This window comes from Cryptomeria japonica, chromosome 9 (genome assembly GCF_030272615.1).
Source record: "Cryptomeria japonica chromosome 9, Sugi_1.0, whole genome shotgun sequence".
NCBI classification, from domain to species: domain Eukaryota; kingdom Viridiplantae; phylum Streptophyta; class Pinopsida; order Cupressales; family Cupressaceae; genus Cryptomeria; species Cryptomeria japonica.
In genome coordinates, this window is record NC_081413.1 from 620,714,638 (window position 1) to 620,732,985 (window position 18,348).

General features: G+C 37.5%; 1 protein-coding gene across 4 annotated transcripts in view; it reads right to left on the bottom strand.

Moving 5' to 3' along the window:
* LOC131063705 (shikimate kinase 2, chloroplastic) overlaps nt 1–18,348 on the bottom strand; it is a 176,233-nt gene that overhangs the window by 74,935 nt on the left and 82,950 nt on the right. For all 4 annotated transcript variants that reach the window (XR_009111119.2, XM_057997599.2, XM_057997600.2 and 1 more), the window contains exons 2-7: nt 17,540–17,592; nt 17,311–17,365; nt 17,025–17,097; nt 16,828–16,915; nt 16,401–16,483; nt 16,136–16,265 (exon numbers count right to left, since the gene is read on the bottom strand). Coding sequence is in view for 3 of the 4 variants with exons in the window: in XM_057997599.2 (XP_057853582.2) it covers nt 16,136–16,265; nt 16,401–16,483; nt 16,828–16,915; nt 17,025–17,097; nt 17,311–17,365; nt 17,540–17,592 (482 nt within the window). In the remaining variant the exon portion in view is untranslated. The remainder of the gene's footprint in view (nt 1–16,135; nt 16,266–16,400; nt 16,484–16,827; nt 16,916–17,024; nt 17,098–17,310; nt 17,366–17,539; nt 17,593–18,348) is intronic.

Below are 18,348 nucleotides of genomic sequence, written 5' to 3' on the forward strand. Positions count from 1 at the left end.
AGCTTGTGAAGTTTAATTTGGAGGTTGGAGAGGGTTGGAGAATTCAGTTTTTTTTAGAATTTTCAGTCTAAAATATGCCATTGTACAGCCCTTGGTTGGCCTCAAAATGAGGACTAGAATATATGGATGGAAAGATCTATGTTTCTAGTTTTCAAATATGTTTATCTCATCAAATTTGATTCAGTTTTGTGCAAGATATGACGACTTTGGTGCAGGTCACTTGAAACCCTACCTAGGGTTAGCAGTTTTGGGAAAAATGTCATAACTTTTGTTTTAACCGTTGGATCTCGCTATAACTTGGAGGAAATTCTTGTAATTAGCTTTTCTAACATCTCACCGAAGAGATTGGATAAATTTGGTAAATTGCAAAAGTTATTAACGACTGTGTGTGGCAGATCATAATGAAAGTGTTGATCAAAATTATGAAAATGTTCTACATCATTCAAAGGGAATTATGATGAGAGATGATTCATGCGTGATATTTCTTATATGGGCTCACCTTATGAAAGGAAATGTTTTAAACTTAAGGACGAAAGCACAATAAAATTGAATTAAAGGGAGAAATAAATTGATGCTTATAAATGAATTGATGATTGAGACCAGATGCAGAGGGAGTCTGACATTTCAAAAGAGGACAAGAGGTTGATACAAGAACTTGAGCTTCAGAGGGAGAAGATGGTTCAGTCAACTTGTGACAATTTCAATCATAGTGATTGAGAGGGATTTTCACTATTGAAGGTGAAACACTTATGAGGTAAATAATGCTAAAACACATGTATGCAAGTTAGAGAAAGCACTGTATGGATTAAAACAAGCTCCCAGAGCATGGTACGAAAGAATTGACAGTTACTTATTAGAGATAGGTTTCTCTAAGAACATTGCTGATCCAAATCTGTATTTCAAAATAATCAAAGGTGAAATGTTGATACTTATATTATATGTAGATGACTTATTAATTACAGGCAAAGATCATCTCATTGCAAAATGCAAACAAGAACTAGCTTCAGAGTTTGAGATGACGGATTTAGGTCTACTCCATTATTTCCTTGGATTAGAAGTATGGCAAAAACTAGATGGTATTTATCTAAATCAAGGTAAATACACCATTGACATTCTGAAGAGATTTGGAATGATGAATTGTAAGCCAATGTCATCTCCTATGGAAACAAACCTACATAAACTAAAAGAAGCTATAGCAGATTCCAAATTTGCAGATCCAACATTATACAGACAGATTATTGGATCATTAATGTACCTAGTCAATACCAGACTTGATATATGTTATGCAGTAAATGCACTCAGCCAACACATGGTTGAACCCAAAGAAATACATTTGGTTGCAGTAAAGCATATATTGAGATATCTTCAAGGTACCTTGGACTATGGACTGCATTATGAACACACTGCATTGAACCTACATGGATACTTTGATTCAGACTGGGCTGGAAGCGTGATAGACAGGAAGAGCACTTCAGGATGTCGTTTCAGCTTGGGATCAGCTATGGTATCTTGGATCTGCAAAAAACAATCATCCGTAGCTCAGAGCTCCACAGAAGCTGAATATATAGCTGCATCCATGGCAGCTAAGGAAGCCGTATGGTTGAGGAAATTGATAGTAGGACTGTTTGGTGAAAGTCTGAAGCCTACTATCATTCATTGTGACAATCAGCGCTGCATTAAACTTTCAGTGAATCCAGTTTTCCATGATAGATCCAAGCACATTGAGATCCCATATCACTATGTAAGAGACATGATAGAGAGAAAGGTAATAAGACTGGAATATGTCAATACAGGAGACCAGACAGCTGACATTCCCACCAAACCCCTAGCAAGAGTGAAAATTGATCACTTCAGAAGGTATCTTGGTATGGTTAAAATGTAATTCATGTCCAAAATTATGTAAACTTCTTGGTCATATACTTGAGTATATGAATTATGTAACCTTTCCCTGTGTTCATTCCTAAAGGATGACGATTCTTTAGTTAATGAACACTTGTATTTTGACATTGTAAGGTGATGATCTTATAAATGTTTGGAAGATCATATAAACTGAAAATCAAACAATTTGAATATCAGTAATATGATAAGTTATAGTAGACATTATGTGAGTGGATTAATGTCAGTGCACATACTATAACAGGGATATCAAAGTGAGTATATCCTTAGTATCACAGGCTGATACTTATAACAGGGATATCAAAGTGAGTATATCCTTAGTATCACAGGCTAATACTTAAAACATGGATATCAAAGTGAGTATATCCTTAGAATCACAGGCTGATTCTTCACACCTAGGTGATGTAATTATCATGAGATTAGTGTTGAGCTAAATTAAGTTTTAGGTCTATACTCCTAAGACTAAGAGGGAGTGTTAAATTTAGTCTCAATCGTAACTCTAAAATCATAATCTGTTTTAGCGCCCAGAAAATTCGATTTTATACTTGCGATTTAATTTAATATTAAACTAACATACTAGTTTGTTATTGTTATGCGATTTAATTTAGTATTAAACTAGCATACTAGTTTGTTATTGTTATGTTTGGTTTAAGTAATCCCGCCGGTGTAGAAGGATCGTGGCTCCACACGGGGTTCACGACCCTATGTGGAACCACGTGGTTCCACATAGGATCGCGACCCCCTGTGGAGGCACGATCCAATGAAGACAAATGATATATATCTGCCACCCTTGTTGAATAAAATTACATACGATACATGTGGTGAACGTAGAAGATATAATTGCTTGGTCTTCGCATCTACAGAGGCAAACTGATAAGAGTTTGTGGATAGAATAGCCGACTGAGGCAATCCACGTGAGAGCTCATGGATAGAATCGCCGACTGAGGCAATCCACGTAAGAGCTTGTGAACAGAATCGCCAACGGAGGCAAATTCACACCTTGAGACTATGGTCCCCTATGATGAGCATCATATGGTTGATGCAAATACTCCCAATATCATGAGATGATATTTTTGAGTTATGGTGAATATCATGTGCCTTGATATTCTTGTTTATACAATACTTCCTGATATCATAGTGAGATAATATTTTCTCTATTCCATAATTAATCTAGACTTAATGCATTTGCATTGATTTTATCTTCCCTAGCTAAGAGGGAGTGTTAATGTTTGTAGCTTCAGTCGAATGATCATTTAGAATACATATAATATATGTTGATTAATAATAATATATTATTATGTTATATTATTATATTATTATTAATCATATAAAATTTAATATTCAATATTAATCTATTATATTATTCTAAATTAATAATTGATTGATGAAACATTATAATATTGATTAAATTATTATAATTAAAGGAGAGACATGTCCGTTCAAGGACATGCCTCTCCAAAGGAATATATATAGTATAATGTTATTCAATTTGAGAACACATAGAATTCCAAGAATGCAAGTATCAGATTGAATCAGATATATACATTAAAATACATCCAATAAAACCTGGGAAAATCAACGACTTTTTTATAACATACAGACCTTAGCCACTCAACCTCTACTTTTTTGTTTTTATATTAACACTTGGGATAATATCAGTGTATTTTTCGGCGATGACAAGCGTTTCATTTTAATCCCTAAGGATCATTTCATCTGTTTCTACTTAGTAGCTTCAGCGATTTCAATGGCATGAACAAAAGCACTTTGTTATTGAAGAATTCGAACTTCATTTGCCTCTCTCTTTTGTGTTTTGTTTTACCTCGACATTTTTTGGTATACGTTTCCATATATGTAAAGCTGTAATAACAAAATGCTTTCATTTTAAAATGCCACGCATTGCACCTTGTGTGTTTCACTCGAACTTGACCCCTTGAACACTTAACAATTTTGGCTTGAAAAACTTAGCACAGTTTTGAACACTACAAACCTTCAAATCATACCCTAGATATTGTTTCTCAAGTCTCATAGGGTGGTGGCTTGATGGTTTCCCTGATTTTCTAAAGGCTTCACTCTTTGTGGCGACACTCCAACTCCTAAATTGATACTATAGGCATGTTCAAGACTAGGTTCTCATTGTGCCTTGGGAACCAATTCTCTCTCTCTCTCTCTCTCTCTCTCTCTCTCTCTCTCTCTCTCTCTCTCTCTCTCTGCTTCTTTGTGCCAAACCTAACAGGCGATAGAGAAAAATTACAGGCGAAATCTCTGTGGGCTTATAGGCGATAACCTAGCCGGGGCTATAGACGCTCATTGGCAACGAGGCTCTATCCAGGTTGGTTTTGAAGTTGAGTCCCCAAGGCAGCTTGACATAGTGAAACATTGATGCTTCAACTTATTCTAAGTTGGAATGAAGCCCATTTCACACACTATTGCGTATGGTTTGATTTGACTTGCAACACTATTTAGTTTTGAAAGAGATTTCTCCATCCTTCAGTTTAACCTGTGGTGGCTAACCAAAGATTCTGAGTTCGATCTGGACTATCGTTCTTGAAATGATTGGAAGCATTTCTCCAGTAGAGTCGCCATCAATAGGGACCCCCTTTCTTCGTTTGCCTCATTGAGGCCCTGAGTAGGATTTTGTTTGGTTTGGCAAAAAGAAGCAGAGAGAGAGAAAATTAGTTGCAAAAGTGCAATGAGAAGCTAGTCTTGAACATGCCTATAGTGTCAATTCAAGAGTTGGAGTGTAGCCATAGAGAGTGAAGCCTTTAGAAAATTAGGGAAACCACCAAGCCACCACCCTATGAGGCTTGAGAAGCAATATCCAAGGTATGATTTCAAGGTTTGCAGTGTTCAAAATTGTGCTAAGTTGACTAATGCTTGCAAAAAAACAAAGAAAGTTTACACAATTTCAGGTCAAAATCGTTAAGTGTTCAAGGGGTCAAGTTCGAGTGAAATGCACAAGGTGCAATGCGTGGCATTTTAAAATGAAAGCATTTTGTTATTACGCCTTTAAATATATGGAAAAGTATACCTCTACCGGTATTCAAAAGAAAAATTATCGAAAATAGAGAAATCTCTGTGAGCTTATAGGTGATAACCTCGCTGGGGCTATAGACACTTGTCACAAGCTAATCTAAAGCAAAAAACATGAAACCTATTTTATGATATTGCTATCAGGGTTCAACTGTTTAGTTTTTGAGTCAAACTCATTGACCCATGTTTCATGAGTAGTGGTTCACAAGAACCCATCTCTCATGAGAATGAATGGTCCACTTAGCACTCATTGCATCTAGGTGATGCTCACAGGGGTGAAGCATTGGGCCTTCCCGGGAGGTCACCAATCCCAGTACCACTCCAATTCAAGCACGCTTAACTGTGGATTTCCCTCCAAGGCTAAACCCACTTAGCTTGCAACCCCATTTGCAAAACCTTCAATAAGTGTTGTGCCTTATGAACCATTCATTATAGAGCCCCTTTAGCTCATCAATTGATAAGTAGGAGGTATTTTCCACAAGTAGTCAAACTATGATATTGCTATCAAGGTTCAACTGTGTAGTTTTTGAGTTGACCCATGTTTCATGAGTAGTAGTTCACAAGAACCCATCTCTCATGAGAATGAATGGTCCACTTAGCACTAATTGCATCTAGGTGATACTCATAGGGGTGAAGCATTGGGCCTTCCCGGGAGTTCACCCATCTCAGTACTACTCCAACTCAAGCGCGCTTAACCGTGGAGTTCCCTCCAAGGTTAAACCCACTTAGCTTGCAACCCCATATGTTAAAGATACATGGCTTTTGTGAAAGGACATATAAGAGATATAAAAAGGAGATCAAATTCATTGTTTTGACAAGTGTAATTCTGAAATGATAATTTAGATAGAAAGAAAGTTTCAGATGTCTGTGGTGTGAGTAAGGTGGAGTATGTATGCCAAATAATTAATTCAAAAAGTGGAGAGTAATGGTGTGGTATGCATGATACTGAACATATACATCATCCACAAGGAAAGTTCTGATTACAGATTTGAATGAAGACATTGGACCAATTTTAAAAGATCAATGCAAGTGTGTGACTGTGTGTATGCTCCTTGAAGGCAAACATTACACATACATGTATCTGATTATAAGAAAGGCTGTGAATGAAGATTATGAATCAGACTTAGTAAAGAAATCATTGCAGATTTATAACCAGCAGATTTCATGTAGAGATAAAAAGCGCGTGGAGTGGCTTTATGCAGCATATCAAAGAAGGTTGTGTAAAAAATAGGATGCCAGATTTGTGAGAAGTTTGTGAAGAGATTGTCATCAGTTTTGAGGCAGATTTGTTATTACCAAATTATCAGGCTGAAGAAAGATTTTGTGGAGAAAAAATAATATCCATCATCTATTGTTGAAGCAACATCAAAAGGTGGAAATTTGAATGAGGTTGATGCCTCATTTTAGGTATTGTTGGTGCTTCATCCTCGTCGACTGGTGCTCACTAAATCAGATTTGGGAGTTGGTGCTTCCAGTAGGTTGGTGCCTACAAATTCAATTGTGGGAGTTGGTGCTCACAAACATTGTAAAAAAGAATTATATAAAAGCATCGATTTGTCATGGTTTTCTCTCGTAAGGGTTTCCACGTATATATCTTTTGTTCTACTCGTGTTCATATTAGTTAGATCACATATGAATGTTGGTATGCAATGAATATGTTAATGAGACAAGTTATACACGTGATTGAAGTTGAAAAAAGTTTAAATTGGTAAAAAAATTTGTTATACAAATTCACCCCCCTTCTCAATATAACCATGTGCTCTTCAAGGACTCCACCATTGTTGGGGCGGGTGTTCCACGTTATGTTTGGCCTTTGGTAATTCTAATTCTAGTACTGATTTTGATGTTGGTTCTAGTGCTGGTTCCTCTATGAGTTCTGCAGCTGATTGTTTTGGTTACGCAGGTATGTTACTTCAGCTGAGAGTTTCTTCATTTGGTATATCAACTCTTCGATTTTATCTTTCTCCTCCTGCATCTTGGTGGATGGCACAGTGTTTTACAGATAGATAGGTTGGCTAGGAGGTGCTTGAGATATGGGTCCTCTGAGATGGAGCACTAGCTGATTGACAGGGGTTGGGAGCTGGTATGTTGGCCGCGGAATTTGATTCATTATAGGCGTATGATGTGTTAAAACTTGGCCTATCCCATAGAATTGATTAGGCATTGCGGGTGGTCCCATGTGAAGCAAGGGTCCTGCAACATTCTGGACTAAGCCTTTGCAGATTTCCACAGCCTTGGCATATGCTTCTGTCAAGTTGGCTGGGGCAAGATGGGATTGTCAAACAAACATAGCTGTGAGGTAGTCTAGGGCTGAATAATAGATTTCCCTAGCTGAAGCATCGCTAACTACATAGGGAGCCTGCAATCTGGTGTAAGCTTTATGAAATCTGTTGTTAAAGGAGCTGATTGGCTCATGCTCCAGCTTTTTCACCTCTGTGAACTCCCTCTATAGCTTTGTGGACATGATGGGAATACCAAACTTGCTTGTAAAAGACATTTTCAGCAACTCCCAAGAGTCAATAGATGAAGTGGGCAAGTGGATAAACCAGTAAAATGCATCCTCCCCCCAAAAATAGGGAGATAGCCAGCCAACATGCTACGTCTGCGATTCAATCTGCCTATTACGCAACGCATCCTCAAAGATTTTCAGTAGTCCTTCACAATACCCAAAATTCCCCCATGTTTTGCTAAAACACGTTTAAACTACAAACGCTAGCCAAACATACAAGTTTTCCAACTCTGCAACAAATTTTGAAAACTTAGGCAGCAAACTGCATTGCTTTCCAATGCCACTTTACATTTGCCATAACGCCGTTATTTTCAACTTGGATTAATTCACCATGTTGCTGATGATTTTTACTGCTGATGTTGTTTTTGGGCACTGCTAACCCCCATTTACACATTTAAAGTCTCATTGTAATTCGTGTCCTGGTGTGCAAGGTAGATGCCTCCCAAAGTATCTGATTCCTCCAAGGTACCCAAAGCACCAGACACGTCTTAGACGTCAATTCAGGGATAAGATGTATGGTCCTGATCCTGACTGGAGGGCAAAGAAAATGGTGGAAAGAGGGATTGCACAGTCTGTTGGGTTTCCATAGGCTATTCAAAGTTATGAGCTAATTGTGGAGAGCTCCAAGCACTGCAAACCAGAAGACAGGGTGGTGTTTGCAAACAACATGGTAATAGCAGATTTTACCCTTGAGGCCATTGCACAAGTCTTCGACATCCCTGTCCACGAGGATGCAATTGTGGTGCAAATGGAAGAGGCATAGACCATGTACAACCAAAATCCCATCAAGTGCAAGAATAAGATGAATGACAATTGGTTTAAGGAAAGAAGGCCCCACAGCTCCAGAATCCTCAAAAAGATCTACAGGAGCAAATTCAATGAAGAGTACGAGGATATGGTTACCCTTCTTAGCCGTGTCATGGGGCTGCCCCACTCCAATATGTTCGAGTGGATGTTCTACTATGCAGAAGAGGTCTTCGAAGGTAAACTCCGATTGGATTGGGCTCAGATCATCAGTGACAACATCATACATGGTACAGCTTGCGGAGAAAAAGTATTTTACCATGTCCTCCTACTTGGTGTACATGTTTGCATGTCATCCCAAGTTGTTGGGACTGATCCACTTATGCAACATTGGGAATGGGTCCAATTAGAAGGTGTACAACTGCTACCCTCAGCTCCACTTCTACAACATAAGCAATACGGAAAGGTGTAATGTGGCATATGCAATGGGTCAATATGAGTGGGTAAATGATGCCTTTATCATGCAGATGGTTAGGACTATGCAAGGATTGTAGCAAAGGTTGTCCAAATAGGCAAACGCACTAGTGAGGCGGTATGGGACATGGTTTATCCAATTTCCTCGGTTCTCTTACTTGATAATCTTAGGATTTGAAGACTCTCCATACCGACTTCCTAAATATCCCATTGACAAGATGGTCCTCCTGGATGTCGCAAGGCAAACGAATGCAATAGGAAAAAACCTCAGAGACAAGAAGGTTATAGGGGTCTCATTTGCGATGAAGATTGGGAACAATGATGTATTTAAAACCCCTAGACAGGCTGAACAGTCTACCGAAGAACTGGCCACATACTGCTTGCAAGAACATCCTTGTAGGACAAGCTTTGATCCTGCAAGACTGGGACGAAAATCTTATGGCCGTTACTACAAGCATAAGATGAATGTAGAAGATTACTAGGCCAACTGTAGTGATAATTTTGAGGTCTGCAGGAGAGAATGCTCCATACTCAACTTGTACCAAATCAGAACTTTTGAATACTCGCAGGTCCCAGATCAAATAGATGACCATGGGGACTGTGTACAACAACGAGTCTATGATGCTGTTAAGGGTCACCCTCCTACATTGATTGATTGATTTCAAGATCCTGTCACCAGCTTGGAGGTGATAATGGAGGGACCTAGGAGATACACTGATGCCTGGATTTATCAGTGCATTGAGGAACTAACTCATGATGGGGTGCAGTTCACTTATAACTTAATGGGAGACCTTGAGTCTCAATCATCAAAAGAAGAAGCATCAGGTGCAGCACGAGGAGAAGAAGGCGGAAAGGAGTCTTAAAGGAAAAGTAAAAAGGCAAAGGCCAGTAAAGCGTCAAAGGCATCAAAGAGGTCCAGAGGAAATAAGAGCCAATCACCTGAGGTCCCCACTCACAAGAAGCTGACAATAAGAAGATCATTTGTTGCCACTACTTCACAAGAAGATTCTACCGCAGCAGAAGATCCAACCAAGGTCGAACATTAGCCTACCCCTCCTATGCTTCAAGTGGATTTAGCTATCATTGAGACAACAAACCAAGAAGGGCCCAATTTGCAGCAGCAAGAAGTGCAGATCATCAAACTAGAAGGGCCTGAAAATCAAATTGAGGAAAGGGAAATCCAGCCCACTAAAGAGGAGAATAAAGATGAAGAAAGGAAGGAAGACCAGGCAGAGGATCCAACTAGAAATGAAGAATAACAAGAAACTAAGGTTCCTAGCAGTTACTAAGTGGGGTCGGAGAAAACTCGACTATGAGAAAAGAACAAGATGCCGATGAGAACCAGCTCTTATCTTTGGTTGGGCAGCAAAGGACAGAAATTGAATCAGCTGCGGCTTCTAGCGAACTAGGCAAAGTAGTGGTTACTTCTGGTCAATCCGTACCTTCTGTATGGTTGCAAACCCGAGTTGAGAAGAAAGTGGCAGTGAGGCCACCTATGAGTCTTGAAGACTTAATCTCCCAAGTAGGACAACCTCTAGTTAAAGAGAAGAAGAAACCGAGGACCTATTCAAAGGTAACCAAAGATGCTCAGCGGAATCAGACAATCCATATTGCTGCCCCGCCAGAGGGCAAATCAGCTGAAGAAATCACACTTGCTGATTACAATGTTGTATCAATCCCAATGGGAAAGCCGACCAAATAGCAAGAGGTTGAGGAATTCTGAGAGTCCGTGGAGACGATGTTGAGTCAGTTAGAAAAGGTAACCGCAAAGAGGGAGATGTGCAAGGCTCGGGTGGAACAAGTCGAAGGATACATAGACCACTTACTAAAGCCGCTGCAACATGTTGATGAAACCTCTGTTCCTCCTGTGGCATTGGCACAAGAGACAACTGTCTGGTTCGAGAGTGTGAGGGCCACTGCCAAAGCAACATGGGAATGGTTCGAAGAAGTAACAAAAATGGGAAATCTAATAATCCAAGATGTGATTTACTTCAAATAGGACGCAGAGCGAACTCTCCAAACCGTGGAGACCATTAAAAGTGAAATCAAGAAATTGAGGAAGGTTGTTGATAAGCCACTTCCCATCATGAGGGCACTATTTTGGACCTTTTACGCAATCCCTACAGGGCGGTAGATCCTTGAGCCTCATGAATTCAGCACCTTTGAAAGCTGGTATCGGATTCTAGGATTGAAGAGTGACATTGTGGACCTCATTGATGATGGATGGGAGGAATGTGAAAGTATCCTGACCAGTCTCAGAACTAATTGCACGAAGCTCCTGCAGAGTTTGATTGGTGATTGGAGACCTAGGATGGAGTATGATGAATTGAAATTACGTTGGAAAGCTAGCTGAAAAATGATGGGGTTTCGTATACCAAACGTGATATAGTGTTCGCCGCCAAGTTGCATTTGACGATGAGGGAATATGAGACTAACAAAATTGACTTGGCGCAGCAAGTAGGAAAGGTAGACAATCATTGTGTGGATACTAGCTTCCAAATGGATAACCTACCTACACCTCCTATTCCAGAGATAAGGGCCATCTGCATAAAGTTCCAGGAGTATGTTTGGGTAGAGCAGGTTGCAGGCAAAGATATTTGGAAAAAATACTTAAAATATGAAGATGAATTTATATTGTAAAAGGGAAATATCTACTTTGGGATAACAAAAAGATAAAGTGCAGTCCCCAAAGTTAGTTATTTCTACCAACTACCAAAGTACCTTTTTTGGTTTTTTGAGCTCCGTGCAGTGCACTTTTTGGGACAACTTTATTGCTGGTAGTTGATAAGTTAGTTGGGGGTAAGGTGCATATTTACTAGGTATGGGGTAAGGTGCATATATAGATTTTCAAAATCTGGATGAATGGCCATTTATTAAGTTAAATCCTAACCATTCATCCAGATTTTGAAAATCTAGATAAAGGGGGTTAGTTCTCTCTTATTTGGTAAGAAGCTAATGAATTGTTGTTGAAACTTTGCTGAAATTTGTGCAGAATTTATGGAAGACCAATCTGTGTTAAATTTCTTGTGAGTGCATGGTTCCTCTTCTTCCATATTTTATTTTAGTTATGCATTTTATTTACGAATGGTTTCCCTGAGTTAATATTTGATAGAGTTTTTTGTTCATACCATTAAGAATTAGTTGATTGTTAATTGCTTTGTATGGTTAGTCTGAACATTTAAAGAACTAAGTTCGATTGCTAGATGTTGGGTTGAATGAATGTTTTGAAGTTTAGCATATGCATTTGGTAGTTTGAAAATCCATATTATCCTTCGAAGATTGCACCGGATCTGTCAAGTTGTGTTTTAAACTGGCAAAACAAGGCCAAGTTATTTGAAATTTCAGTCTATTTATTCAAGGTGTTGTTCTAGTTAAATTAGTTTACCTTCTCTCCCCTTTACCTCTTTTCTGTTTATTTTACAAATATAAAACTGATATACCAAGGTCCAAAACAGCATCATCATTTAGCAAAAATTTGATGGGTATGAAACTTGTAAAGTCTTAAGAGTGGCCTGTAGAACCTTTCCAAAGCTTATCTTAACCGCAGGCACAACAAACACATCACTATTGAGTTATCCACGTAGTCAAGACCTAACAGTAAAAACCTTGAGGTTGTTTCCTTATGATTGTCCTTAGCAGCATTAGGAACTTCCTTACATAAGAGAGAATGGGATTAGCTCGCTATTCTATTCTGTGTTGACAAAATAGATCAGTGTGCACAATTCTCGCATCAACACACTCCTACAATTGTTGATCCATCTGAAAAATTTGTCACTCCTTTTACAACTGTGATCTATCTGAAATATTTGTCACTCCTTTTACAACATTGAACATGAAGTCATTGTGTGAGATCTTTGTAACACTAAACAAATTAATGGAGAGAGTTTTGCAGCATATTTGAAACAAGATCCCAATAGGGCCCTCAAGAGAACTCTTCACCTCGATAGGAGAAACAAGGGATAGATCTAGAGTAAGGGCAGCATAACCCCCCTTCAGCAGCTCCACATCCTTAGATATAAATCAACCAACATGCCCTTCAACCTTAAAACCTCGGCAACGAGAACCCTTTTTTACTTAGACAAAACTCCACCTCAATATGAGATGCAAGAGTAAACATCAAAGTAAGAACAGAAAGAGCCTTCTTATAGAAGTACAAAGAGGCCTCAAATTTTTTGATCAAGTCAACAAGAGCCCCTAAACCAAGGCCCTCACCAAAAGAAGGAATGATGATTTCTTTTGATATGAAATCCAAAAGCAACACAGAAAATGGAAGATTGACCATGAAATCTTTAGAAACTGCCCTTAAAAACTCATGGACCACAGGCTCAGTCTTAGGGAGGCCCGCAAAAACTCCCTCCATAGCAAACAAAAAGATAGTTGACTACACGTGTTGGACGAATTTGGATTGTAGGATAACACACTCACATTCCCTAGATTTATTAAGGTAGATGTAACATTTGGTGTAGGCTCACAATGGAATTAATCATTAATAACATCTATTAGATGAAGGATAGATGCAAATAGCTGCATACACATGAAATACTTTACTGAGGAGTGCTACAAGCTTCATCTCGGTGAGTTCTATATCGACACCTAGACATACATCATGAGTAGCTTCAAGGTATGATATGCATCCCTTGCACCACACTATATAATGGTCGATGTCATTAGGCTTCTATTTATGGATTCAATAGGGAAATTTTGTGAACATGGGACTCGTCCACAAATACTTAAGATAGGAGGTTCTCTCCTAGACTCTTCACCACCTAGTCTCGACGGAGTGAGGATCTTGGGGCTCAATCAAACATGGTGCTTTTGATCTCCAAGATAGCTCGAAGCTCAAGGAGAGATACTTAGTGTGTTTGATTAAGTGAAAAATCATATCTCTAACTACAAGGCTGCAAAAAGTTTCATTAGTAGTTTGTTTGTTTGTTTCTTGGACTGATGTGTGCTACAAAAATGTCGCTAAATAAAATCACACACGACAACCAAGTCAAGTTAGCTGGTCAGTCCAAAAGATGTTGCAAAATCTAGAATAAATTTGCCAACAATTATTATACCTGACACAATCGGCAAAGCACAAAGCAAATTCACAATCCACAAATAGAACCACCAAACCCCCAAATTCTTGCACCCACCGATTTACAAAACATATTCACCAATTTGTCCACAGCTTCATTGAAATCCACTACTTGCATAGAAAATGCATTTAAGTTAGCAAAACAAATGGAAATTGATTGAAATTAATAGCACATGGTAAATCAAACACCATAACCCCCTATGAATTTAATCCCCTTTCAAAAATCCAAGAGTAAAAGTTTTAGAAATGATGAAAGGTGAAAGTTTAAGGCAGAGAACTATTGCTAAGTCTATAACAAATGCCAGTGCCAAAACTAGGACCCTACTGCCAATCTGGTGAATATTAATCAAACCAAACTTGCAACAACAGAAAACACTAAACCAACAAAATTTGATCAGTAGACTAGAGACATGGGTCCCACCGAGCATGCAGTAGATGTGTGAATGTAATTTGTGCCTAAAGTGAACAATTTAAATAGCTCAATTGAACATCACAAAAGACAAACACTCAGATTAGGCCATAATAAATCCACACAAAGCATAAAATAACATTAATTAATCTATGCCTAGACTCCTTAGTTGCACTTAAAAGTGAATTTGTTCTTGATTGTTTGATAAGTGTACTTGCAACATAACATTGCATTCCTAGTTGTTGTTCAAATGCCTTAGATAGGTTTGAAATTAAAGATTTTTGGGTAAATAGATGGATGGCTAGGATGAGTTTGGAGGATCAAGGGTCAAGATTGCTTGAGATCTCTCAAGCAAAGAGGATATGACAAATCTCAAATGATGGTTGGTGTGAGAGGAGGCTCCAAGATTAGTGGAGTATCAATGGATGGGATTGTGCATAGGAAATGATGGATGGATGAAATTGAAACTGGGTACTTGCAAGTACCTCCAAGTACCTTGGAAGGTTCCTCATAAAGTGGTTTTTGTCACCACCATGCCCATGAGGTACCCAAGGGTACAAAAGGGAGTTTGAAATTCCCATTCATGAAGTTGAGGAGGATGTGGCCATACTTCCCAAGTACATGGGAGTATTTTAAAAATAGGTCATTTAAGGTTGACCCATGCCTAGGAGGTACATGGGAGAACAAGTGGGATTTTGTGGGGAATCGGAGTGGTCAAATCCTCACTTAATCATTGATTTAAGCATGTGCACATGATTAGGGAGAGATTAGGAGATAATGATGGATTAGGAAAAGGTTATGAAGGATAAAGAAAAATGTGAATGAAATATAAATATTATTTATTTTATTTTTGGAGGGGGTTTTGGAAGGGGGCATTAGGATAGATAAATAATTAGGGAGTAATTATTTATCATAGGTAAGATTCTTAGGGGAATTGGAAAACAATTTTTAGATGAATAATTGGGATATTGGGAATATTAATTATATAATGCCCCGATTATTATTAAATAATCAGGTTTTGTAAATGAAGACCCTACAATTTTGTAGAGATGGCACAAGCAATTTGCAAATGTAAAGCCATGATTTTGCCAAAAAAAAAATGCCTTTCAATTTTGATAAAAAATTAGATACAATTTTTCATTAGTAAAGTGGCACAATTCTGGTCTTTGGCACCTCAAATTTTTTTTTTCGATTAGCTGAAGAACACTAGCGATCAGTCCACACAATTTTCATAGAAAGAATTGTCATGATTTTCAAAATAAAAAAATCCACCCGCAATTTTCCACTTCTTGATGCTACAATTTTTAGCTGGAAAAATTCTCTCCACGTAATTCCCAGCCCTGATACCATGTTGTAAAAACCAATTGAACTTAGAATATTATTATTCTATTAGTTATCAAGATACCTATTACAAAGAGGTTCATCTTCTTATAGAGAGATTGGAGGATGAAACCAAATAAACATGTAAAAGGATGAGCATGACATGACTCATTCAAAAAGTAGAAAACTAAAATAATATAAAAAACACCTACGTCATTAAGGTGGCTTTAATACAAAAGTAAGCCTTATCTTCTAATAATTATTTTAATATTATTCTAATATTGATAAATAGAAGATACTGTCCTCTAAAATATCTTTGTACATGATGATGATCCGTCCTTGCGAAGGCATCTCCTCATCTCCAAAAATGAATTGCAATTATTTAATACAAATTTTATCCTAAGCAAATCTTTATTTCTAGACGAGTTTATTCTTTTATAATTAATAACACCTCACTATTCTTACCTATATTGCAAATCCATGAACCAAACCATATGGTAAAGACATCCTAAATAAATTCATGAAATTTAAAAAACCCTAATCAAATATGCACCTAACATGGTACAACATTGGCATTTGTTGCTGCTGATGTGAGCATTTTGCACACCAATAAAATTAAATTTCAAAAAATGTAAAGATATACTAATGCATTGCAAGGAAAGTAATAAAAAACCTGAGAATATGATCCAGCAGTTGTTTGGGCAAAATGACCTTGGGTTTCAACCCTTTCTGCCACCATTTCCTTTGCCAATGCCTCCAAAGGTATATCTAGCCATATTGTGATTCCATTTCTCATATAGCCCCTTGTGAATTTGAAACACACATTGAAGAAACATTCATCAGTCTGGAGTCTGGACCATAGACTCCTATTCAAGAAAATAATTGAAAAATATCACACATTAACTGCATATTTTCACCAGTAAATAAAATATACTCACAAATTGCTGGAACGAACAACAGAACCATCACCAGTTGAAACAACTAGACGAGTCATAGAAGATAATTGCCGCAGTACTTCACTCTGATAACAAATAGTATGTACACTTGCATTCAAAAATAAGTTACCAGGTATTGCATATTCAACTTATTATAAATTAAACAGAGCACACAGTTTTAACATAGTAGATGTCAATCTATAGCTGTGATCAGGCCTTTACCTCTTATTGTTTGATTGGATATAACTACCAATATAATTATCATTAGCTGATCAAAAGTATCGAGGATCTTTGCTATGTATTGACCATTGGACATCCAATTGGACAAAATGAATATAAAAACAGGTTTTTGGATTTCACAAATTTTGATCTTTTAAAAGTTTGCAATCTCAAAACCCAGAGCATGAAAGCAAAGTTAAATTCCTTTCACCTCAGAATCTCTAAATCCTTCTTCATCTTTTTCTTTCAGTTTCCAAGCGGCAGACGATTCTCCTGATGCCTGTTCCACCAGCTTCTCACTGTTTACAAATTACAACAAAGGAAGGGAAAAGAGTTATTTATAGTTTATACTATCCAATTCACATGTCAGGAGGATAGCATCAGACAACTCTGTAGTTTAAATTGCACCTGTCAAAGAAGTAATACCCTAGAACTTCAGATATTTTCTTTGCCACAGCTGATTTTATACTAGTCGTCATTCCTGAAAACAATATCATTGTTATTCCTAAAGATGCAATGTAATCATTCTTGCTTCATCTTTAGATACCAAAAAGTTCACTTATTGTCATGCAAGCCTACTCCACCTAATCATCTATCCCTATGCCATCATACTACAAAAACAGAAACCATTATCCCTATGCTATCATACTATAAAAACAGAAACCATTTACTGCCCCAGGTCCCCAACTCTCACCAACAATGAATAAGCATGATCCCTTCAAGTTAGAAGCAATCACTCTTCCGTTTCTCTGCATTAAGAATTTCTCATTAGGATTCAGATTCTAAAACTTCTATTGCTTGGTACTCTTATGAATGACTAGCCAATGGCAGATGAACTAATTATATATTCTCTAAGTTTACAGTGTTTATTTTCTTATTTGTAGAATATAAATAGAAATATAATGCAATAAAAGAGATATTACCTCCAGAAATAAGGTCTCCTCGTCCTCATTCCGAGATTCGTTGACTTCAGAAACTTTTTGGAATACATAGGAAAGATAATTTGTGAGTAGACTGATGACAATATGCCACCACAGGAAGCTTAATTCAAAAAAGAAATATTCATTAATATAAATTATAATCATTAGTGTCTCAGACTAGCACGATCAAATAATCAATTTCATACAACAAAACTTATGCAAGAAAATGGGATGATAATGTAAGTGATCATCTCCAAAGGAGATGACAAATTACAAGGAAACCATGGCACATGAAAAAGATACATTAATTCACTTTACTCACCACATAATGCCATTTTTTTGTTAGATATAAGATATTGTTTGATATCATTAGAAATTTAGAATATTTAATATTGCTAACCATACTTACTATGACATACAGGGACACTGGTACTAGTATGGGGACAGGGACGCAAATCAACTTAGGGCATTTGAATAATGAATAAAGAGACAACTATATTATATATAAATATAGTCACCAGAAAATGTGGGTACAGGGACAGGTATGTGGTCCAGGTTCCTGTAATTGAGTTTCCTGCCAGTTATGTTGACATATTTTTAGCATGTTGCTAAGTTTGCAATTAGTTTATTTTAGAATATGGTTTAAAGTTTCTACTTGTGCTATTACATGCATCTCATAGTGTACCGGTTGCCTGATTATAAAAAAGCTGCTATTGCAATCTAATTATTGTCAGCCCTTGATTTAATCTTATATTTGTTTGGTAACTCTCAAATTTCTATATTTTTGTCAGCCCTATACAAGTATAGTAGTT